Source organism: Siphateles boraxobius, unplaced genomic scaffold (assembly GCF_051911475.1).
Source record: "Siphateles boraxobius isolate OS27281-9 unplaced genomic scaffold, OSU_SipBor_1 26, whole genome shotgun sequence".
NCBI lineage: Eukaryota > Metazoa > Chordata > Actinopteri > Cypriniformes > Leuciscidae > Siphateles > Siphateles boraxobius.
In genome coordinates, this window is record NW_027508876.1 from 12147212 (window position 1) to 12171341 (window position 24130).

At 37.6% G+C, this 24130-nt stretch overlaps 2 protein-coding genes and 1 long non-coding RNA gene across 10 annotated transcripts in view; 2 read left to right on the plus strand and 1 right to left on the minus strand.

Annotated features, from left to right (window-relative positions):
* Positions 1-2977: 2977 nt before the first annotated feature.
* On the minus strand, positions 2978-6223 carry LOC143751476 (uncharacterized). The gene is made up of 4 exons (XR_013207244.1): positions 6165-6223; positions 5936-6027; positions 5295-5905; positions 2978-3076 (listed from the first exon to the last, which is right to left on the minus strand). It is a non-coding gene; the product is annotated as an uncharacterized LOC143751476 (long non-coding RNA).
* A 2500-nt stretch (positions 6224-8723) lies between these two features.
* On the plus strand, positions 8724-12680 carry gimap4 (GTPase IMAP family member 4). Its single transcript, XM_077244327.1, has 3 exons — positions 8724-8906; positions 10615-11373; positions 11630-12680. The coding sequence occupies exons 1-3, from the start codon at positions 8879-8881 to the stop codon at positions 11653-11655; spliced, it is 813 nt and encodes a 270-aa protein (XP_077100442.1). The 5' UTR covers positions 8724-8878; the 3' UTR covers positions 11656-12680.
* Positions 12681-18097: 5417 nt separating this feature from the next.
* asap1b (ArfGAP with SH3 domain, ankyrin repeat and PH domain 1b) overlaps positions 18098-24130 on the plus strand; it is a 131619-nt gene continuing 125586 nt past the window's right edge. For 5 of the 8 annotated variants that reach the window (XM_077244340.1, XM_077244345.1, XM_077244341.1 and 2 more), the window contains exons 1-3: positions 18099-18229; positions 18550-18620; positions 20397-20523. In XM_077244340.1, the coding sequence (XP_077100455.1) occupies positions 18565-18620; positions 20397-20523 (183 nt within the window). In that variant the 5' untranslated portion in view covers positions 18099-18229; positions 18550-18564. Of the gene's footprint in view, positions 18230-18549; positions 18621-20396; positions 20524-24130 lie in introns of all 8 variants that reach the window. The other 3 variants (XM_077244343.1, XM_077244347.1, XM_077244346.1) reach the window with 2 other exon arrangements.

Sequence of the window (24130 nt, forward strand, 5' to 3'; positions counted from 1 at the left end):
TTGCATATCAAATACATAATTTAAGAGTGATTTTATAATGTTTTATTCAATTTTTGTTTTGACACACATTTGCAATTACACTTACTACAAAGTACCTACCTATATTCCAAAACAGCAGTTATGTCGAAAAATATCTGCTTGGCAGTTCAATTAAATATTTTGCAGATAAAACGAAAATGTTTCTAGTTATTATAGCAACCATGCTAGTACGGTGTTTTTGAAAAAGAGCAGCGCTTGTTTGAACTATAGATGCCCAAGCGGCTGTTTATATACGTCGTCAAGCTCAGTTTTGAGCCTGCGCAGTACGCTTGGCTATCAGGAAGTGAGTGCTTCTGTTGGGCTTCAATTCTCTCCGTTGAAATCAAGGGGGTCGCTGTGTCCATTTCTTTTACTCTCTATGGTATATCTAAGCCATCCGCCATATTGGAACGGTCAAAGCCGGTCCGTGAACTGCGGGCTTTTTATGGTAAAAGTAAACATCAAAAACTGTAAAATCTGTAATGTTGAGTCAATGCATATAAAAACACAGACCAACAAATTCCCACCTGTGAAAGGTTATCCAATTTCTTTGGGAATTTATAATGGGTGGTTTTACAACTAGAAGCTGAGCAATGTTGTGGCATGATTCCTGTGAGTGCGCTGACGTGTCTGGAGCGGTCAAATGTGTTTCCTATGGCATGCCAAAGTGTTCATAAACGCCTGGTCAGGCGTTTGATTGCACACTGCCCGTCAAGCGTGCGTTTCGACAGCCAAACATCAAACACATCTGCTACTTAAAACGCACGTTATCGACGTGCGCTTTAGGGTCACCGAAAACGCACGTTTTTGACGCTCGTTTATCGTAACAAAAATGGGCGTCGAATTCGTGTCTTTTGAGTAGGACAAAACGTACGTTATGAACGTGTAAACAGGTAACCCTAGCAGGCAGTGCAAACGTGTGTGACATGTACAAACGGGCGAAAAGAACGTCCTAATTCTCTATAGTGTTCTCGAAATCGCAGTCGAAAGCGTATGCTCACTTCTTGATCGAATCTCTCATGCTTTTGTCCCTATATGTGGTTTAGGACTTTTGTATTAGCCTATCATTAAACCCAAGCAAAACGGCATGGAATTACCAATGGCAAATTTGACAGAGGAGAGGATTATAATTGGTGAGTTATTATAATCAATCCAGTATAGTTAGCATTTAGGTAAAGAAAGAAAGAAAGACAACAGACAGTTTTGCTATGAGAACATGAAACTTTTCATTAAAATGGTTGTGGGGGGATTTGAGATAATGAGATTGTTTCTGTCGGCCGGGGTTTTATGCCTCAGAAGTGTTTGAAACAAAAAAAGAAAAACAACTCTCGGTTTCACGTTCACTGGTGTTTATTTCAGCACCTCGACAGTCCCTTAATCCCGTCATTCCAGACCATCTCGCACATTGTCCAGTTGTAATTTCGGTAAAACTTTACAATAAGGTTTCATATATTAACTACATTAGTTCACATGAACTAATTATGAACTGCACTTCTACAGCCTTTATTGATCTTTGCTAATGTTAATTTCAACGTGTACTATTGATTATTATAAGAAAAAGTTGTATTTGTTAACATTACTTAATGCACTGCGAACTAACAGGGTAGGGGAGAGCCGGGACGGTTGAAACACTTTTCAGATAAACGTCGGTTTCTAAGGTAAGGTTACAGATAGATTTTTTGTTGTTGTGATCAACAACTCACATATGTGTTCTCTTAGTATCATGTGTTATTCGGTACAAATATAGAATGATTTAAGTAAAAATTTACTTTGAACGGTAGTTGTGCTTTGTTTCAATCATCCCTCATGAGCGGGACAATTTAAACACAGGGGTGGGACGGATGAAAACATAACAGTTTAAATGGTAACTATTCATCTAATGCTTGTTTTAAGTAACTAAGTAATCTAAGTAACTTATGTACATATTGTTAAAAACATATTGTGTAATTCATTTTAATTTAAAGGTTCATATTAACATTTTTGTTCTGTCGCCCAATAAACAATAGGCGATAAGCATTTGCGCATTTTGCGTAATCTTTCTAATAGGCTATTTTGAAGAAGACAGACAAATCCGTTTACAATTCATTTTCTTATATTTCTTCCTTGAGTCATATTGGGTGTTTGCTAGTTGAATAGCCTGTTATTTTGAAGAAAATGTGGTCAACAGGAAGATGATAAAGTACATTTATTGAAGATCAAACAATTGATGATTATTAAAGAGATAACATGGAACAATATATGAATCTATGAACAGTAGGCTAAATAAACATTTATGAATAAATGCTAAATAACAATATATAATATATATATAATATATATAACTATAATACTATATATATATATATATATATATATATATATATAAACAAATATATAAATAACAGGTTTAATTCATGTCACAATGATCACAGATGTAATGCTCTGAACCATCGGTGCAGGCCTCATGGGACCAGTGGAGGCAGAACAGGCACTGCACCCACACTTCTCCGGGCATGGAGGAATTAAAGGCCTCGCCACACACCACACATTCCTCCTCCTGGGAACCAGTGTTTCCGGTGGCAGGAGTGGTGACAGGAGCGACTGCAGCAAAGGCGGCGGTGGCAGGGATGGAGAAGAGTTGTGTCTTTGGATGACAGCGCTTCTTCAGAGCTGGATCAACTGCAGTTGGGGTGGAGGTAGGGGCGACTGTAGCAGAGGCGGCGGCAGCGGGGATGGAGAAAAGTCGCTTCTTTGGTGCTTTAGAGGACTTCTTCAGAAGACGCTGCTCCTCATCCTTCTCTAAAGCCGCCTTGACTGGGGTGTCTGTAAGGATCGCAGTTGTCCTGGAACAGGAAATTGACAATAATTATCTTGATTTACATAGGCCTAAGTGTTTGCATCATGTTTTAATGTAGGCTTGGAATTCGCTGCACATGACTGGAAAGGAAGGCAAGTCAAACACTAAACTTCACTTGCCTCCTTCTCCCTCCTCTCTGGTTTTCCTTCCTAGGACCAGCCTTAGGAAAAGGACGGACTGCCTCCGGGCTAAATTCTTGGGCAGCTTCAAGGATGTCGATGTCTACAAACGGAAGGATGACATTTTTTTTAAAAAACGGGTTAATTTTATGTAGGCCCAGGGGCGTGTCTAGAAGGGGGGCACGGGGTGGCACTGGCCCCCCCTGGAATATGATTGGCCCCCCCTGGTGCCCCCCCAACATCATTGGGCTAGATTTACTGTCAACCTGACAATGCCCAACGCTATTGGATCAGAGCGCTGTCAATCACTGCTTGATTTGCGATTCGCAAAGCGCAATCACAGGTCTGCGTTTTTCAAACAGTAGGAGAGAGAGAGAGACACCTCGACACGTCACTGTTTATGGTATACACTCTCAATTACAGTATATATTTTGAAATATCGCACCATATGTTGGTCTGATTACTTTCATGTGTGACTGATCAAGCCAGTAAAGTTAGATTAGCTAACGTAACTTCGGCAGATGACTTATCAGTGTTATTCCGCGGCAGCGCGTCTATATAAATATAAAATAGATACATGGGTCATTCCTGGTATGCGGTGACTTTCCTGTCCCAATGATTTATTTACTCATATTTTCTCTAGTCACATATAATTAGTCACATATTTATAATAAATGGCTTAAATTATAGATTTAAGTATTCTTTACGAATTAAACAGAGATAATAGACATTAAAAATACTATTTTGTATTTGACACAATTTTAATTGATGTATGCAATCAATTATATCATGTCCTCAGTGCACAGTAACTTCTGCAAGAAATAGAAACCATGATATGACAAAAACCTCAAAATATTTTTAAATTATGTTATAGACTAGGCTAAATTGCCTCTAATCATACATATAAATCATGTGGAAATATAGGTCTATTTCTTAAAATTTTCTTCAATTACTGCATACCTGAAGTCATCTTCCACCCTGTTAGTATGTACTTTTTTGCCTTCCAAATCCAACTGCAATTTCATTGAGACCGTTTTCAAGAAGTGACTTCATTCCTTTTACCTGCTGGAATTCAACTGTACAAACTGAGGTAAGCTTCGACTCTCACTCCTAACTTTGTTTTTAGTTTTTGAAATGTTATCCTGCTTGTCCCACCCTTAAAGTTCCACCCTGTTAGGCTATGTTATGGTGAATGTTTGTCCAATCAAAAAAATGTAAAAAGAAATCTGACATAGTTATAAAAGTTCTGTTCATCTGTAGAAGGTTAGCTCCAAATGTTGATCACTCAAAGAGCTATGGCTAACTTAACTCAGAATTTTCCACCCTGTTAAATCTATAAACCTAACAGGGTGGAATGTGAAACACATTCTATTCATCAAAAATTGTTTTGCTTGTTTCAAGAAGAAAAAAAATATCTAAGATGGCATAAGGGACATATACTATCCAAGAAAAGCTTATTATTTAAGCTTTAAGCCAAGTTATTGTTTAACATTTACATTATTAACATGTTGTGATAACTATGTATATGTCCCTAACAGGGTGTAATATTTTTATGGACAGTGTCTGAACAATCTACCAATAATTATTATTATAGAGTCCCTGAGCTTGACCTATATGTATTCCTTATAGTTAAACATGTCAAAATTTTGATAGAATGCTAAAAACATGAAAATCATGTCCTTTTTCCCAACACTTATAAAGCCAAAATGTCACCGCATACCAGGAATGACCCACATATTACTTTATCCTTTGTTTTAAAGACTAAAGGCACTATGATCTTTTTCCAAAAAAAGCAGAGCCGTGGTAAACATTAAAATGTGAGAACTTTACATGCAACTCTGTGTAATTTATACTGAATGGGTTTTTGCTTATTTTTACACCGCAACAGGACATCCAAGGTTTCTTTAAGACAGATTTCATGCAGATAACGTTCGCCGACACACAAACACACACACATTCAATGTTTGTGTTGAGAATAAACCATGTTAAATGACTAATTAATGCCTAGGCAATGTTTTTTTATTTATTAGAACAAAACTGTGTGGTCCAATCAATGTAAAATACAAAATGATTTTGAGGCTTTTGTTCGGTGCCACATTTAATACCATATTAGGTCACTGAGCGTTACAAAGATTTTTTTAAATCGTGCTTAATATTTTCTAAACAAGTATTTATTTCCATTTGAATTTTCTGATTTCCCATGGGCCCCCCCTTACTGGATCTTGGTCCCCCCTGTGCCCCCCCATTTATAAAATCCTGGAATCGCCCCTGTGTAGGCCTACTAACATGCATTCATTTATTTATCCATCCATCCATCGTACCTGAAGTCGCAGAGGGTTCCGGCACCTGGTCTGCACTGTGTGATGGGGTAGGAGGTGGCTGAGGAGGACGATCTGTCACGAAGGATGGGGCAAAGGCATCCTTTTCAAAGATCTCAGGATTCAGGGGCCAGATCCCGGTGCAGTAAAACCCAGCCGCCAGGTTAGATGTTGTTGCTGCCAGGGGTAGTGTTGCTGCCACCAGGGAGGGGACATCATATATGGTCATATGCTGGCCTGGATGGTTTTTCATCCACAGGTCTGCAGCTGTGTTGACATAGTGTTTGAGTGGACCAAACACACTTCGATCCAGAGGCTGGAGGCGGTGGGAACAGTGAGGTGGGAAGGACAACATCACAATCCCGTGTGCCCTGCAGAAGTCTATTGCTGCTACTGAAATGTGGGAGTGGTGGTTGTCCAGCAACAGAAGCAGCATAGACTCCTTGGACACACGGGTGTGAATGGCAAAATGCTGGAGGAAAAAGCAAAAAATCTGCCTCATGCATCCACCCGGATCCATTTGCAGACCCAGTGGAGCCAGCAGGACCATCCCTGACAAAGTGGTCCTTGAATTTTTGTATAGGGAATATGAAGAACGGGGGGACATGGTTGCCCTGCGCGTTACCCGCGAAGGCGATGGTGACCAATGTCCCCCTCTCCCCAGAAGTCATTGCTCCTACCTGCCGCTCCCCCGTGGCGGCTATCACTCTGTCCGGCACCTGCACAGTGGTAATGCCTGCAAAAATAAATGATATGTTAACTTTTATATGAACTTAAGCACGTTTATAGTTAGACTAGTATTTATTTATGGATGTATTGTATTTATTTATTTATCTATCTATTTATTTATTAACATGAGTTTCATGAATATACCTGTCTCGTCCACGTTCCAAATAACCTTTGCCGTGAATTTGTGGCAGTCCAGGATCTTCTGCAAATTGAGGTAGAAGGAGTTCACATTGTTCAAATTGTTCACATTGGAACTAGTTGCCAGCTGAATGCTGGTGGCTTGGGGGCGGCGGATGGACAAGGAGGTGGCACGCTGGAGAAATGATGTGACCCAGTCCTTCCCTGCCATCTCCTTGTTCTCCCAGGAGGCAGGGCATTTGCAGTGAAATCTTGCTGCAAATTGGTATGCAAGCCTGCGTACCTGAATTCCTGGAACATTTTTATAATAAAACATAAAATTTTTTATAACTTATCTTGGTAATCATCTTGATATGTGTGTGTTTTGTATTCATATTTAACTGTATATAGTTATAGTTCTGTATTTATTTGTATTCATATTAAACTGTATGTAGTTCTGTATTTATTTGTATTCATATTTAACTGTATATAGTTCTGTATTTATTGTTGTTCATGTGTGAAAGTAGTATGTAGTTTAATTTTGTGTTTCCCTGTTTTCTTCACACTGACCTCTTTAGGGCTCAAGCCAAAGTAAATTGCAGTTGCTCTTTTAAGATAAGCCTGTAGCTTGCCCTCCTGCTCTGGGCTGAACACCCTATTATTCGGGTTCAAGTAGCCTGGGGGCCTAACTTGCTGCAGGGTTGTCTCAGCTCTCCTCTTCACGTACCGTGACAGGGTGACATGGTTGAGGCCATGTATTTCAGCTGCACACCTAATGCTGACCTCCCTAGACACTATATCTAAATAGGCCCTTTCATATACCTCTGGCAAAAACCTCTCCTCTCCTTGTAGTTTTTCTCCTTATTCTTGGCATTTTCTGTAGGTTCATATGGTTAAATAACTATTAAACATCGAAAACACATCTTATGCATTACCAATGTTTTCATTGTTTATTGTAAAACACTTTTTCATTCAATGCTTAAACACAGTCTTTCCACATTAACAGCGGTTTTCCTATGACCAGATTTAACTGGCAGGAGGTTCTGTCGGGACAGTTGAAACACTTGTTTGAACTGTCCCGACAGCGCCTCCTGCCAGTTAAACCTGTTTTGCCCTTTAACAAAAAAACTCTTATATTACACACTTAAGTTTGTGTTGCAGTACTAATACACCTTCCGTTTTATAATTACAATGGCACATGAAAACATAAATACAACTTGTCAGTCAAAAAAAAGTACCTAACAAATTAATTCACTAACCGCGCTCAAAATCAGCTTCCCGGCTTTAACTTTAAAACGGCATGACGTAAAGAAAAATGTTTTCGCGGGTCTTTTCGGCATTGCGTGTTGCACGTGCTGACGAAATTTGACGTACTTGACCTGAGTGGTTTTCAAGGAAATCTCAATGTTTCATCCGTCCCGTGTTTCAATTGTCCCGGCCCTACTAAAAGGGCACACTCCTCAGTTTATTAAAGAATTAAAACAAAGATGTAAAAGTAAAGTTTAAAAGTTTAGAAGTGTATGAAAATTAAAAAATATATAAAATACATATTGTTGCATTTTATATATATATATTTACAAAACATTTTTATCTCTAAAACATCAAGAAAACCAATGCTACATATCTGAACAAGTTTTGGGCCAGATTTTAGGTTGATGTCTCAATAAATGAGCTTTAGTAAAGATTTTTTTGTGCGCAGTACCAAACTTTTCCACTAGATGACATCCAGACTTCATTTCGATTTCCATACATGTTTTTAGTGATCTGAACCTTATATTTCCATACTATTCCAAATATTTATGAAGTACACATACTATTCAGAAATAGTTAGGGCAGTAATGCTAATATTTGATTTCAATTCAATCTCTAAAACACATATAAAAATGTACGGAAAGAATCAAAGTGTGTGTTGTAGGCTAGTTTGCCTCCACATCACAAATGAAGAATATATTGGTATTTATCAATTGCTGTCATTTTTTTTGATAACTAGTCTTCAAATATTTTAATATTTTATATAATATTTATATATATTTATAAAGGTGTCTGACGCACGTTTCCATGACCACAAAGCGCACGTTAACAACGCGCGCTTTTATGGTAAATCCCGTCAGGGACGTGCGTTTGGCTGTCGAAAGGCACGCTTTTGACGGGTCAGTGTGCAATCAGACGCCTGACTAGGCGTTTATGAACACTTTGGCTTGCCATAGTTTCCTACGTTTACATATCTATGGTCTGAACCTATTTTTTTTACAGTCTATGGGCTGAACCTTGTCCGCTAGTAACGGGAAGTCTGGCTCCTTCTGAATCGGTTCTTTTGAATCATCTTTTAATTACGCGATTATGTGGTCGCTTAAACGCTACAGTAAATCCAGTAAACTGCCACGTGTGCCAGTTTAGTTCGGCACATAGGCTACAACTAAAGTAATTTATTTTAAACAAATTGAAAAAATACTTCTATTTCCATCTCTGTGTTGAAAAGATGTGTGTTGTTACACATTCAAGCCATAAGCATATTTTACATATTTTGTTCGCAACATCCCGAGAAAACAACTGATGAACAGTTTGACCAAGAACCGTGAACTATGTTTCAACCGATTCATTGAAAAGATCCGAATCAAAAGAATTGTTCATGACTATTAGACATCTCCCTCCCGCGCCCTTCAAGAAGCAAGCAGGAAATAATCGCTTTTTCTCCTGACCTGGATTACTGACACGATTAAAGTTACAAAAACGACATCGTCATGAGCTTAAACATACCAAATTCAACTGGTAAGTTGTTTTAAAATGTACTGTTGAACAGTGCTTATAACACAACACTTATACTTAAATTTGGGTTTGTGCGCTCTATTGTAGCGTGTGTGTTTCGGGTGAATGTGACACGTCTCACTGTTTCCGCTGCCCATTCAGACAGGTATGACGCTCACAGGTGGACTAAAGTCACAACAAACCCTCTCACATGACGAAAAACATGTGAAAAGTAGTTACATGTGAAAGGAGGTATTCTTTATCAACAAATATTAAAGAGTCATTTACAGTGACTTACACATAAACACCATTTAGTCCGTTAATGTTAGTTCTTTCGGTGAAAGACGATATAGCCTAAAAGTTACATACAATCTCTAAATAGCGAGTTTTTATAGGAATAAGTGTTTTGCTTTTTAAATATTATTGTTGCTTGGCAGTTTAGGTGAATATGGAGGTTTTGGTCCTCTATTTCCTGCTCAAGCCTGAAGGAGAAACTAGATGTCACAATATCACTTTTCAGATAAAAACACCCTGTTTTTTCAGAGTTTACATCACTGGGAAAATCCATTCTGGGCAATGCTTTGACGTATGTGTTATTGTGTTTTCCCAGAATTATTATATCCAAATGTCTTTCAATATATTATACATAATAATTAAAATTTTAAGCAAACCTACATTGACGTTCAGAAGTTTGGTGTCAGTAAAGTAAAATAAAAATGTTTTATTTATTTATTATTTGTCATTAAAGAATCCTGAAAAAAAATTACTAAGCAACTTTTATAGCTAATGAAAATAAATTATTATTGAGCACCAAATCATCATTAGATTAAAATTATTTTTGAAGGATCATGTCACACTGAAGACTGGAGTAATTGCTGCTGATAAATTCAGCTTTGTCATCAGAGGAATAAATATATATTAAAAACTCATAAAATTATGAAAGCTTGTTTCCGCCACTGAATAAAAAATAAAAAGGTAATTTGGAGTTTTTATCTCCCAATTATGACTTTTTTTCCTCACATTTATGACATTTCTCGCAATTGCGAGTTTAGTAAAATTATTTTAATTGATTAAAATGTTCTTCTGTATAACATGAAAGGAGAAATTCTGAAGAATGTACAGGCAGCTATTCATAGAAGTTTGTTTCCGTCACAGAATATTTTTTTAAAGATAATTGCAACTTCTCACAATTCAGATTTTTTTTCACGCATTAATGCAAATTTACATCTCGCAATTATGACTTTTTCTCAGAATTGCGAGATACAAACTCGCAATTGCGAATTATAAAGTCAGAAATGCTAGTTTATGTCTCATAATTCTGACTTTATAACTTGCAATTGGGAGTTTATATCTCGCAATTCTGAGAAAAAATTATAATTGTGAGATGAAAACTTGAAAATGCGAGAAAAAAGTCTGAATTGTTAGATTAAAAAGTCGCAATTACATTTTTTGTTTTTCATGGCAGAAACAAGCTTCCATATGAAATAAAGAAATTTGTAAAAAAAAAATAAATAAATAAATAAAAAAAGTTATCAATATGCATAAAACCACTTTTAAAATCCTGGATGCTGATTTGTCAAAACAAAGCCATGTTTAAGCCATGGTAAACTGCACAATATAGCAATAGCAGCTAAACATTTTTATTGTTTATGTCTTCTGTCTTAAAATAGTCTTACCAGCCCCTAATTGCCATTTTTGACCCTCATAATATTAATGTCTTGGTACCCTACAGCTGATGAGGAAGAGAAGCGGTTGGTTGCAGCCGCCCGTGAGGCTAACCGTCTCCCTGAGCTCTGTCTGATCCTGCTGGGCTGGAGATGGCCGGGGAAAAGCCTAACCGGCAACACCATCCTGGGGCGTGAAGAGTTTCGTCTGGAGCGTGCTGCCGAATTCTCCGTGAAACGCGAAACCGAGGTGGATCGGCGCAAAGTAACAGTAATAGACACTCCTGGCTGGTTTTCAGCCCAGACCACACCAGCAGACTATCAGCAGGAGATGGTCCGAGGTGTAAGTATGTGCACACCTGGACCCCACGCATTCCTGCTGGTCATACCGGTGGGCATGTTCACCGAAACCGACCGGGCTCGTATAGAGGAGAATTTGGCGCTGTTCGGAGAGGACGTGTGGAAGCACACCTTGGTGGTGTTCACCTGGGCAGAAATTCTGAAGGACAAGTCCATAGAAAGGCATATACGAAGGGAAGGTCGTGACCTTCAGTGGGTGGTGGACAAGTGTAAGAAGAGGTACCACGTTATCAATAACTATATTTTTGGCGAGCACCCGCAGCTGCCTCAGCTGATGGAGAAGGTTGAGAAGATTGTAGCTGAAGAAGGTGGTTATTTCATCCTGAAGGCAGATGAAACTAAAACACAAAGTCAAACTCAGAGTCTGAACACCAATTCAGTGAAAGAGAACAGGGAGCTTGGCGCTAGACCCAAACAGAACGGCTCCTGTAACTCGCTGCGGGCCATGGATGTGGATCCTCCACAGAGTGAGTGCATAGCATATAATAATTCACAGTGCTGTTCTGTCTATTGAAGGATTTTTTTTTCTTATTGCATACACCGTTTACTTCTCCTGGACCCTTGTTCTAATTAAAGCTTGAATTAATTTCCTTTTACGTCATAGTGTCAACGCTGTTGTTTGTTACAATGTCGAAAATGCATAGTGTAATAAGGAAAACTTTTTTTGCATGAGACAGCATAGCATTTGAATAATGTAATTTCTTTGTTTTTCTTTCTCTGCAGGTTTGGTTGAAGGAGTGAGTGACTAATGCTGTGTGAACAGTTCCAGTACTGCTGTATTCATTACCTCAATTTCAGTGCACTTAATAGTGCTTAAATTATTAGTCAAATACCCACATATCAGTCCACCAGTCCAAGCAGCTTCGGGTTGTAGGATTTATAGTAAGCAATTGTCCCTGTAGCTTATTCTTCTCAACCTAGATATATAATGGATAAGACGCAGCACAAATTACTATCATCAAAAGACAAATTTGTGTTAGTAAATCAGTAGTACAATACTGATTAAAAGTATATCACTACTATATTTACACACTGACTCAATCCCTTTAAAATGTCCCTTTAAACTATGATATGTGATGCAGAGAATATTGAGGTACAGTAATGGTGTCTAGTAGAACAGAAACACTCTTAAATTATTTGCACTTAATTGCTTGTAAAGTGCCTCAACGAATGCACTAATACAGTTATCAGAGATTGGAGTCTAGTCACTATAATATAGCATGGGTTAGTTACGTTGGTGACAGTTATTATGGATTTATTAATGGTCAAAAACCAATGTTATGTGTTCCATTTTATGTCACATCATAGCTGCTGTTTTTGGTGTTATAGATACAGTATGTCCCCATTCCTTATCAAAAGTATATTTATGGATATTTTATTATGATATTATTTTCTAATAATATCATTATTGCTGTTTTATTATTTGAGTGTATATGAGATGTTTTCATCACCAAGAAGTTACTGATTGTTTTAGGATTGCTTGTGATTTTAGGATTGCTGTGATGCTTTCTAAAAAAAAAAAATTCTATTACATTATGTCTATTAAATTCTGTCTTACGATTAAATGTCTTTACAAATGGTTTCCTCCTGAAACTGTTGCTGCTTAACTGTTTTGTTATTAGCACTATGAATGAATTTCATCACTGTTTTTATTTGGGAATATATGATTTCTTATGGAACTTGATTGACTTCTATTAATTGATTTATGTGAATGCATTCCTTTTTTTTTAGATCTGTTTACATTTCTGACAGCCATAAAAATTTCCTTCCCAGATGTCTGTGTGACCTTTTCTTATCATCAGGATATAATGCTAACCTGCAATCAAATACTTTATGGTTCATTTTTGACCTCAACAGATGTTTCTAATACTATTACTAATTATTCCTTTTTTATATATTTTGAATTCATATTGTTATTACTATTGTGTTTTTTATTTTTTATTTTTTTTAATGATGATAAAAATATATCCTCCTTTTTCAATTGGGTCCATTTTGAAATGGAAGAGGTACATACAAATCTTTTAAAAATCCATTGTTTTTAGAATTAATATTAAACTTTTTAAGTTTAAGACTGTCAAAATACACATTTATTTTTTCAGATTTTTATTTTATTTTTTCAGATTTAAGCATTTAAACTAAATTGTTACACCTTTTGCGTTTGGGTCCGTTTTGACCCGAAAGTGAACTGTGGCTTTACACATGAAAGTTTGCTGCTGCTGCTTCTTTTTTTCTTTTTTGTATATTAGTTAGATTTGTCTCAAATTACTGTAAATTTACCCTCTTTCCTACACTTGCACACACACACACATACACATTATTTCCTTCCCATTGGGGCTGCATTTATTAATAACCCATTGCAGAGTAAAAAGGAGATTCAAGTTGGTTTAACCATTTTTCTTTTATATGTTTTTTTTAAAAGTAAAGTTAATATATTTTGTTTGAAATCATATTTTGTTTAACTAACGTTAAAGATTAAAAATACGGTTACAAATGTATTGCTCATGGTTAGTTCAACTAATGTTAACAGATGAAACCTCATTGTAAAGTGTTACCAAAATTTCTCATAAATATTGATAATATATCTTTTCTTGCATCACACTGTTTTGCCATATTTCTTGAAAAATTTTACATTTCAAAGAATTTCAAAAAAAAATAATAATACAAATGTGGTAAATTAATTAGCAGGTAAGACATGGTAACATTCAAAAACGTTAAAACTTTTGTGCATTCATTCATTAATGAGAAGTAAAATACCATATGGAATTTTATTTTAAAAAAATATGACTGTTTGAACAGCCTTAAAAGAGCCCATTCAACCTGTAAAACAGTTTAGTTCTTTTCAAAAGAAAAATAAATTACTTATTTTTTGTTATATTGTATATAACTTCCATCATCTTACATCACAGAAATTGAGTCAGTCAAGAACATAAATGTGTTTTTTTATCTTTACCGCTTATAACCACAAGGTGGTGATATTAATTATCAAAATGTTGTCATGGATTTTATGATCTAAAATGATCTATAATCACAGACAGGACTTCTGATTATTAATAGCATTTTATTCTACATTTATCTGAATATAATTTGCAACAATAAAATGGTTAAGCGCAATGTTAATAAATACAGAACATAAAATAATATGTCAGTAAAAACAAAGGACAAAATACTCAGTCTGGAACAGACTTCACTTTAGACTTTGTGTGTATTGTGACAGTTGCCATATGCTGTATACAAAGATCAGTTATAAACTATACCTGTAGTACAGCAAGACAAATCTATAGTCCATTCGGACCTCTGAAATTACAGAAACATTTTCTACTCCACTGTAGATTGAAATCAATGCACATGCACTCTACCCATAACTCTCTGCAGTGTATTGATTCGCCAAAATCTCAGCATTTGTTTGATGTTGATAGCAGTGTTTTGTAATTATTGTGGACATCATTGTTGTGAGGATGGTCAGTGTGTTGGCTAAACAGGCAGCAAAGAATGGAAAAGCTTCAAAAATGTCCATGGAAAATTCTCATTTAATTCGGGGTGCCACGAATAAAATAAAAAATGCAACACAGTCCAAGCAAAATGTCCTTTGTAAGTTCAAGTTTCACTCAGAAATTCTACGGAAAAACAAACTAACAAAAGAATTTGTTCAGAGTACAACTCCTCACAAAACAAAAACAAACTCAGGGATAGAATAAGTTCACAGTTGGCTACTGATCCTGATAACTAACACCCGTTACTTAGTTTGGGGCAGAATTATGGTTTGGTAAATGTTCTTGCCAAGACCCACTGTATACCACCACGTCATCGAGGCATGCGGCTGCATGCTGCTCACATCCAGCAAGTACCCGATCCATCAATCTTTGGAACGTGGCCGGTGCTCCATGTAACCCAAAGGGCATAACTGTGCATTGATATAACCCTGTGGGAGATCAAAAGGCAGTATAGGGCTTGCAAGACGGATCAAGGAGCACTTGTCAATATCCTTTACACAGATCTAATGTAGACATAAAGGATGCTTTACCCAGTCTCTCGATCAACTCATCAATATGAGGCATTCGGTAAGAGTCAAAACATGATAGACTGTTTAGTTTTCTGAAGTCAGTGCAGAACCGAATTCCTCCATCCTTTTTTGGACGAGTAGTATGGGACTTGACCACTCACTGTTGGACGGTTCTATAATCCCCATTTCCAACATGACTTCGATCTCACCCTTTAACCGTCCTACCATCTTCTCCAAGACTTGATAGGGTTTTTGTCGAACAGGAGCAGTGTCTTTCAAGATGATATTGTGGGTGAGGATCTTGGTACGGCCGGGTCTTTACTGGAAAAGAGAGGGAAATGTTTGAAGTACCTCGGTTAGTTGTTGTTGAGGGTTATTCAAATGTGTAGACCATCCAGGAGCCTTTTCCGGTGATCGCACTGGTTCCATATCGGTTTCATCCTCTTCCTCCACTATGGTCCTCACCATCATCGCTTGTTCTTTAACATCTGCAGGACCATTAAGATCAGACACCCTCTCCTTGAATTCCCTCAGAAGGTTACCATGTAGGACCTGCTTAGTCTTCTTCCTTTCAGGACAAGATCTCATAGGTTACTGGGCCAAATTTCCGTGTCACGACATACGGACCCTGCCACTTGGCCAACAATTTACTGGTACCTGATGAAGCAGTACCAGAACTTTCTGTCCCGGTTCCAAGTCCCTTTCCCTGGCATGTGCATCGTACCATACCTTTTGCCTTTTCTGGGCAGCAGATAAATTCTCTTTAGCCAGAGTCCTAAAGTTCTCCAACTTGTCCCTCATCTATAATATATATGAAGTGATACTGCACTGGGCTGGTTCCTCTGCTGTCCATCCCTCTTTGAGCACGTCCAGGGGACCACAAACTTGCCTGCCAAACAGAAGTTCAAAAGGGGAGAAACCGGTTGAACATTGAGGAACTCTTCTATAGGCAAAGAGTAGGAAAGGAAGCCATTTATCCCAATCCCTCCCAGACTCATCAACAAACTTCTAAAGCATGTTTTTCAATGTATCATTGAACCGTTCTACCAAACCATCTATTTGAGGGTGAAAAGGTGTAGTTATGATTCCCTTAATGCCTAGTTGTTTGTACAGTAGCTTCATCAGTTTCATCTTAATATTAAGACATTATTTGTTTAACTTGTATCTTGTACCTTGTATGTTCTACTTACTGATAACAGTCACCATGGAATGTGCACCTTTCATGTGACTGTCACTGGAATAAAACAAGCACAGACTTAACAAACGGTTTCTTGTGATTCTTTAAGTTTGGCACATGTGTGCCTCATCACAATCATGGATAAGTGGATAGGAAGATGAAAACAACGGAAGTTGTTTAGCTAAAGGATAAGGTATCAGTGGGCTACATAAAAGTTAAAATGAAGATAAAACAAATGCAAACAGAACTGTAACATGTTTTTCTGTTTTACATTGTTTGTGTTATGATTTGTGTATTGTATATATTATATTTGTTTAAAATCCTTATTTCCAAACTCTTAAGAGCAAGTGAATGCCCTGTTGCATGTTAAATATCAATTAGCAGACTGTTGTCTTTCCATAAGATAAAATAATGTGCTTCTCTAGCATAAGGATTCCACGATTCCTTCAACATTCCAGCATTGTTTTTGTTGCCCAGAGATTTGAGGAGACATTCTATAGACGGAAAACACGAGGGAAGCCGCTTAGTAGTTGGCAAGAGGAATTCAAGTATACCCATAAGGGAATTGTCGGAACGGCCATGTACACTGTGTTCGATTCGATTAGAAGATTTTGATGGTCTATAGGTATCAACAAAGATCTCTCAATTGGTCATGGAAAAATATAAGATGTATGGAAAATTTCTATTTTGGTTGACTCAAATCAATATTTTAATGAGCAAGTATTTACTTATTTGATGAATATTAGTCTAGTTACATGACTCCCAAGCTCAGAGAAAATATCCAGAGACAACCTCCTTTGACCCCCAGCTCCCCACCTCATCCCCTATACTGTCTGAGTCAGCACAGACAAAACATTTACTTTTAACTATGGTACTTCCCAATAAAACTGTCGGAAAATTACAGGTTCCAGGAACCCCGCCTCAGCAGTTCCTCTTTAGATGACCATTGTAATGGAAATTTCTTTTGAATGTATCTTTTGAAACTTATATCTGCTTGTGTGTTTTACAAAACATAGATGTGTTGAGGAAGTTGCAGGATGCATTAATATTCTTTGCAAATAGTTCAATAGTGTCTTCTTTGCAAAGAGGTCAAAGGGACAGTGCAAGGGGACAGAATGATTAGTTTTTCTTAGCAATAGATAATTTAGAGTGCATCAAGAGCGAGACATGTTTGGTTAGGTGTTTCTTAAAGTGACATTTGTGCTGACTGTGGAGATGCATTGATAAGGGTAGGGGAACTGAAAACTGTCCACGTGCAGGGGCCTTAGTCCAAAGATCTTCAGAGGAGGGGTGATCTTTTGGGTATATAAACTCTGTGAAAAGAGAAGACTTTGCCCTTCTCATGTCAGACTCTGTCTGTGTGTGAACTGCCTTTCTTGCAAGAAATAAATACGTATACTTATAACTTTCGAGATCTTCATTTGTTCTTCAACTGTTGTATAAGGTGTTGAAAGAATTTCCACAACACCATGTGTTATCATCTTGGCTTTATATATAATTCTTTCTGACTGGAATCACGTTTTTCCCTTTTAAAGAAATGGTAACCCTCTGAAAAAACAACAACAACAGGAAAATGACACATGCAGAATGGAAAATAGACAAACTACCACTGTAGCTGTGTGACTTCATTTGAGAAAAGAATAAAATAGGTACTAAATGTGATGTGCAGTGAATCACAATGGGATTTATCTTCATGATTTTCATGAAAGAACCAAATCCTCAAGGCTTAAACTGTTCAAGTATATTTTAAAAATCTATTGGCACAAAAGCATGAGTCAGTTCATCTGAACTGAAATACTTTAAAAAAAATACTGAATCTAATATTGTTATTCTACATAGAGTCAAGCGTGACCCTGTGCTCCCCATCCAACAGAGTCATGTGTGGTATATCACTCTGTGTGAGCGTGAGGGTACTTCACTTGAGAAGGCACATGTTTACACAGATCTCACATTTCCTGTCCCAGGTCTCCTGGATTTCCGTAGTTCCTGAGTCATTAGGTTCTGGATCCTGTAGCCATTGTAACAGGCTATTTTTCAGCACACATAGTCGCTTCTCCCTTCCTCTCCGAGCAGGGGCAGATAATATCCCAAAACCCAGTAAACTCACTGAAGAGAGGATGGCAGCAGAACTCAGGGATTAATCTTGGTGAGTACTATAGCATATTTAATATTTCTGTTAAGGTTACATATATTATTGTACTTTACATGTAGGCTACTTTACATGCAAATCTCTTTGAGCTATCGCTTGAATGAAAGGTTCTCATAAACTAAGTTTATTGATATATTAAGTACAAAAATCTAGAGCATAAAGCAAATTATGAAAACTGATTTTCTTGAGTGGCTTAAGTTGGATTTATTTGTTTTAGAATTAAATTAATATAGGCCTATAAGGTTAGGAATGTAAGTAAAGATAGATCTGTAAAGAAAGAGCTCATCCATTATGATCTCTGTTCTTCCACATTAAAGCTACAAGCTGAAGTCATGAGATCATCATCCTCTCGCCTCAGTTTTTCCTCGAAGGAACCAATATGGAACCGGTAAGGAGTTCTGTTTTTAGATATATTAGCGATCAAATGTCTTAAAACTAAATATATTGATAAAAAAGGTAGCTCTAAATATGTGATAACTGTCCATTTTTTCACAGGAATGTGCCAAAAATACAATGCATTGAGTAAACTTTACATGCATTTCACCATTTGACCTGTAGAAGTCCCACTTTTTGCATTAACAATGCTGGATACATACGTAAACATACATAAACTAAAGCTCAAATTAATGATTTATTACAATGATATTACTAACACCTTTATTCCATTTCCAAAAGATTCTACAGTAATGTTTCAGTCATTATGTACAGTGAGATACAGTAGGCCTAGATCAAAGTAATTTTCTGTCATAAAACAAAGAATAACAAATACACATTGCATGGAGGTTTATTGTAAAGGGGGGGGGGGGGGGGGGGGTGCTTGAAAAAAAGAGAGGGTTGTTTAACTTTGACTAGAAATTTGAAAAATAAGACTGGAAAACTTATTTACTTTTAATTAATTTATTCTAGTTGCTGTAATAGTGTTACAGGTTTTATTTTCTGTATATTATGCAGAAAATGAGCTATGAATGACTCTAGTATGACTATGACTAAAATGAGATGACTTTTACAGCGTAATATCTAATTCAGGATTCCGTTCACATTTTTAGTATATTTAAATATATTTAATTAAAAACAATTTCTACATACTTGACTCTAGAAAAACTTTGCCAGTTTAGCCTCTTTTTAAGAATGTTGACGATATAAAATATAAAATTTGGTATAAAAATGTCAGAAAGGGACAGTTCACCCCAAAATAAATATTCTGTCATCATTTACTCACCCTTAAGTTGTTCCAAACCTGTATACATTTCTTTCTTCTGCTTAACACAAAATAAGATATTTTTAAGAATGTTGGTTACCAAGCAGTTGACGGTATAGAACTACTTCCATCGTTTTTTCCCCCTTCTAGAAAGTAAATGGCTACCGTCAACTGTTTGGTTACCTACATTCTTAAAAATGATCTTCTTTAGTTGTTTCCCTTTAACTCTCTCGTGACATTGATCAAGTGACTATGTCAGAAACATACACTTTTATAACATTTTACAGATAACCTAAATGATGCCAACAACTGGACTGCTGCCAACGGAGCCTGGCTATGTGAGTGGGTAGTGAGATTCGAAACATGCGCAGAGGGGTGGGCGAATGTAGAGCAGAGCGCGCGAGTGAGTGTGTGTGTGTGTGTGTGTGTGTGTGCGCGCGCGCGCGGATGTCACACACTCCGCGTTGCGCATTTCACACGATCTGAGTGCATGAAGCGATCAGGCAGGCGTTTGACAAACAGCGGAGTATGATTGCATTCATAGACACCTATGCACTGCAAAATAATTCGACGCTATAACAGCAGTGTTTGTCTTAAACATCACGGAGGGGAACGTTATGTGGGCATCATTTCATGGCGCGTGCTGTTGGAATCGCAACTAAACAACTCAGATCAACTCCGAGCTTCATGTTCGAGGGGTAAGGGGCGAGACAGCGTGCTATCCCAGTCCCAGGGGGAGCGACCGAACCCAAATATAACAGGTCGTTTTGTTTTCCGGAGGGAGAATCGCTTAGCGCGTGCTAGTAACGTTAGTTTGTTTTGTGCGTGCTGCTGCAGTAGACATCTCGCGCACCGTTAGCTCAACATCTCTACGGCCTCGGAAGTTCGTTTGTTTTTCTCCTTTTAATGCTTTCGGTCGTCTGAACACCCATTTCTATCTATTCTCTGGACGAACCCACGCTTTAGGATGCCGGATCAAATATCGGTGTCGGAGTTTCTGTCGGAAACAACAGAGGATTACAACTCTCCCACTACATCCAGCTTCACCACCCGCTTGCAGAGCTGCAGGAATACAGTTGGCGTGTTGGAGGAGGTACGAAACTGCTTTTCTCCTGCTGCAATGCATTAGTGGATTGCATCTGTTTACACTGCTACTTTGTTGCGTCTGTTTCTATTAGTAGCCTACCTCTTTACGTTGCAGTATTTTTTGTGCATCTGTTTATGTTCGTGCTTTGCATTTATTTACTAATACATTGCGTTAATACATGTTATTTTACTGCACCTCTTTACAGAGGTGCATAGGCCTACATAATATCTGTTTTGATTAGTGCACTACTGTTCGCATTTGTCTTTTGCATCTGTTCATTGCATCTTGCATTTGTCAACTGCATCTTTTTACAGTGATGGCGCATTACTGTATTGGATCTGTTTTTAGTAGCATTTCTTTACATTAGTTCATTGCATTTATTAACTTTGCTATTTTTAATTGGTCCATTACGTGTGTTTACGGTTTCTTTGAGTTTCTCAATATATCAATATATTTAAGCTCTTTACTTTGGCGCTTAATACATTGCATCTGCATATTAGTTTATTACATCTGTTTACATTGTACATTGTATCAGTAGTAGCCTATATTGCCGACATTTCGTTTTTGGTACTTTGAGGTAGTGCATTTGTAAATTATTGCATTGCCATTACTGCATCTTTTTACTTTTGTACTTATTGCATCATATTGGAGCATTGTGTCAGTTAATATTGGTATTTTTTTAATCTGTTTGCAATGGTTCTTTGCATTTGTATGTATACATGCATCGCTTTACATTGGTACATCATATTTGTTTTCATTGCTATTTTGCTTTAGTACATTTAATCTCTTTTTTTACAGTTCATTAAATATGTTGCATATTTTCAGTGGATATTAAAATCTGAGAGGCAGTGAGCAACAGTCTGCATTGTGGGCTGCAGTTTTGTTCAGCCAGCTGGTCTGGCTTCTGATTCCACGGATGATTCAGTGGGTGTACAACAGTTTAAATTCTATGCCAGCTTTGAGAGTCATATATTGGATGGATATGGATGTTTTTGTAATTCATAACAAGCAACTGATGTATAGAATGGTTGAGTTTAATTTATGGTAAAAGGCCCCTGAGAGCATGTGTTTGTGCATGAATCACTTTAAAATGCATATCGAGGTTTTGTTGGGATTCAGGAGCTACTCCCTTTTCATAAGACACCCTTAAAGCTGCAGTCGGCAAGTCTGGCAGATTGAGTGGACTTACCGTATTTTCCGGACTATAAGTCGCTCCGGAGTATAAGTCGCATCAGCCCAAAAATGCCTCATGACGAGGAAAAAAACATATATAAGTCGCACTGGACTATAAGTCGCATTTATTTAGAAATTTATTTAACAAAATCCAAGACCAAGAAAAAGTTATTTAAACAGACTTTAATTCATTAAAACAGAAGGCATTTTAGTTATTCAGCTACACACAATAGCACAAAGAACAACAGGCTGAATATGTTTCCGGTATGTTGTTAACGTAACACATCAACAGTTAGCTACAAAATAGCATAAAGAACATACCTGAGAGGCTGAATAGGATAAAAAACAAAACAAAAAAACATAAGACAGCGAAGCGAGTCCAACAGTTATCGGTAAAGCAATTTCACCAAGCTCCCGCGATCTTATTCCACATCACTGAAGAGAGATTTTTTCAGCGGTAAAACTAGCTGTAGTCTAGAGCGCATAGAGCGCTCTCTCGTGGCTGTAGACGGTAATGTCACCCCCAATTTCGGCAAATGATGCATTCACGTCATACCACAAATACATCAAAATCTCGCAAATAATAATCTGGGGCCGTCAGCGATCCTGTGACGAGTAAATCTTGGTAATTTTGATATATAAGTCGCACCTGACTATAAGTCGCAGGACCAGCCAAGGTATGAAAAAAAGTGCGACTTATAGTCCGGAAAATACGGTAGGCGAAATTTTGAATGTTTACAACTCTCATACTCTCCCACCGAGTTTGTGCTCGTCAGTGCATGTGCACCAGATTTTCTGTGAACACGCCCGTCTCATCAGCATCCATCAACACCATGGATGGTATGATCTAGCTGCTTCAGATGGTAGATTGTTACGAAATGGATTACCCACCAATTAAACGTAAATAAACACCATCGTCTGGCTGAAACACGATTATTACTGTATGGTGTATGCGGCAGACATGGTCATTGTACATTGTTCTATTGCTTTATAACAGAGCTAGTCAGATAGCACATACAATAACAGTAGCTTTACTACTGTTCTCACTCTTGTAAGAAAGATCGAGTAGCATTCATTCTTCCAAAAAGCCGAACTTTATACCTTCATCTGGACATGTTTATCCACCTAACGTTACGTTCACACGGATTTCAGTGCAAACAAAGCAAAGAAACTGCCCAACAAGTGCTTAGGTTAGCTGTCCATACCAACACATTTGGCAAACACACTTAGATTACTAACATAACACTAAGAAATAAAGTAACTGGTTGATAAAGCACAATTACCTGTCGAGAAGAAATGTTGCAAGCTCTGCATCCAGCTTGAACCCAATTAAATCACGTAAATCTCTCCACCTTTCAAATGGAGATCCGATGTTGATCCTGGCTTTATTACGGGCACGGTCACTTTCTTTCTTTTCAGCAGGTGTTCTCTTTTCCTGTGTTGTTTTTGACCTCCTAGCTCTTAAGGTTAATCGAGGAATTGGAATCTTTTCCGCCATCACTCTTCGTTACTGCGCGAACTTCAGGCGAGTGCATGTGATTGTAACGTGCGCGAAGGGTGGTGTGTGCACGACCTGTGATTGACAGTCAGATCTCACACCCCCTGCGCTGATTGGACCCGATGATCCGGGAGCGGTGGATTTTTGCAAAACAAATAACATGCTCCAGGTGGAGTTAGAAGCTCGGGTTTTTTTCTAAAACCACTTTATTTATGTTGTTCTGTCGGATTATAGTGTCGATTTCACTGAATATGATCAAAAAAATGTTGCCGACGGCAGCTTTAAGTATGATCTCATTTTGTGACATTCTGTAATTTAAAAGCAGGAAAAGTTTGCTTGGATGGATTCTTACTTACCTTTACTTTAACTTGCTTCTCTGTAGTTGTGTTCTTGTTTGGCATAGTCCGTTGTTATTTAAAATAATTCTTAAAATAGCCTATTGAGTCAGTCATAGCTGTGCTAAGATTCCTTTGAACACCTGCTTTCTGCCTGTTTAACTAGATATTCTAGACACGATTTGGGCGATGCAAACCATCTAAAATATTGACCATATATGTGGGTTTTAAGAGGGTGGATAATGTCAACACGTGTCACACTAGAAGCATCATGGCATCTTTATAACATTTAGCAGCATGCAATTGTAACACTTCTGCATATATGTGGAAGACAGGAAGCTGTTCTTGAACACAGAGTGATGAAATACCACTTTAATCACCACTTCCCTTTTAAAGTAAGTAGAGATGACCATCTTCAACAACACACAGGCTTTTTTTCTGCATTGAAAATATTTTTGCGGCTGCCAAAATGAATCTTTGTCCCACCAGGTTTATTTGATTAATTTGTTTATTTGAACCTGCGGTTCTGCAGGACCAGTACCCGCTGATAGCCGGCTGCTTTAAAACGCTCCCTTGTGTGTTTGTGTGAAAGATGAAGAGTGTCAAA

Coding starts and splice junctions, on each gene's coding strand:
- gimap4 (XM_077244327.1), top strand. CDS start 8,879: ATGAGCTTAAACATACCAAATTCAACTG. Junction 8,907..10,614: donor AAACATACCAAATTCAACTG/GTAAGTTGTTTT, acceptor GGTACCCTACAG/CTGATGAGGAAGAGAAGCGG. Junction 11,374..11,629: donor GGATGTGGATCCTCCACAGA/GTGAGTGCATAG, acceptor CTTTCTCTGCAG/GTTTGGTTGAAGGAGTGAGT.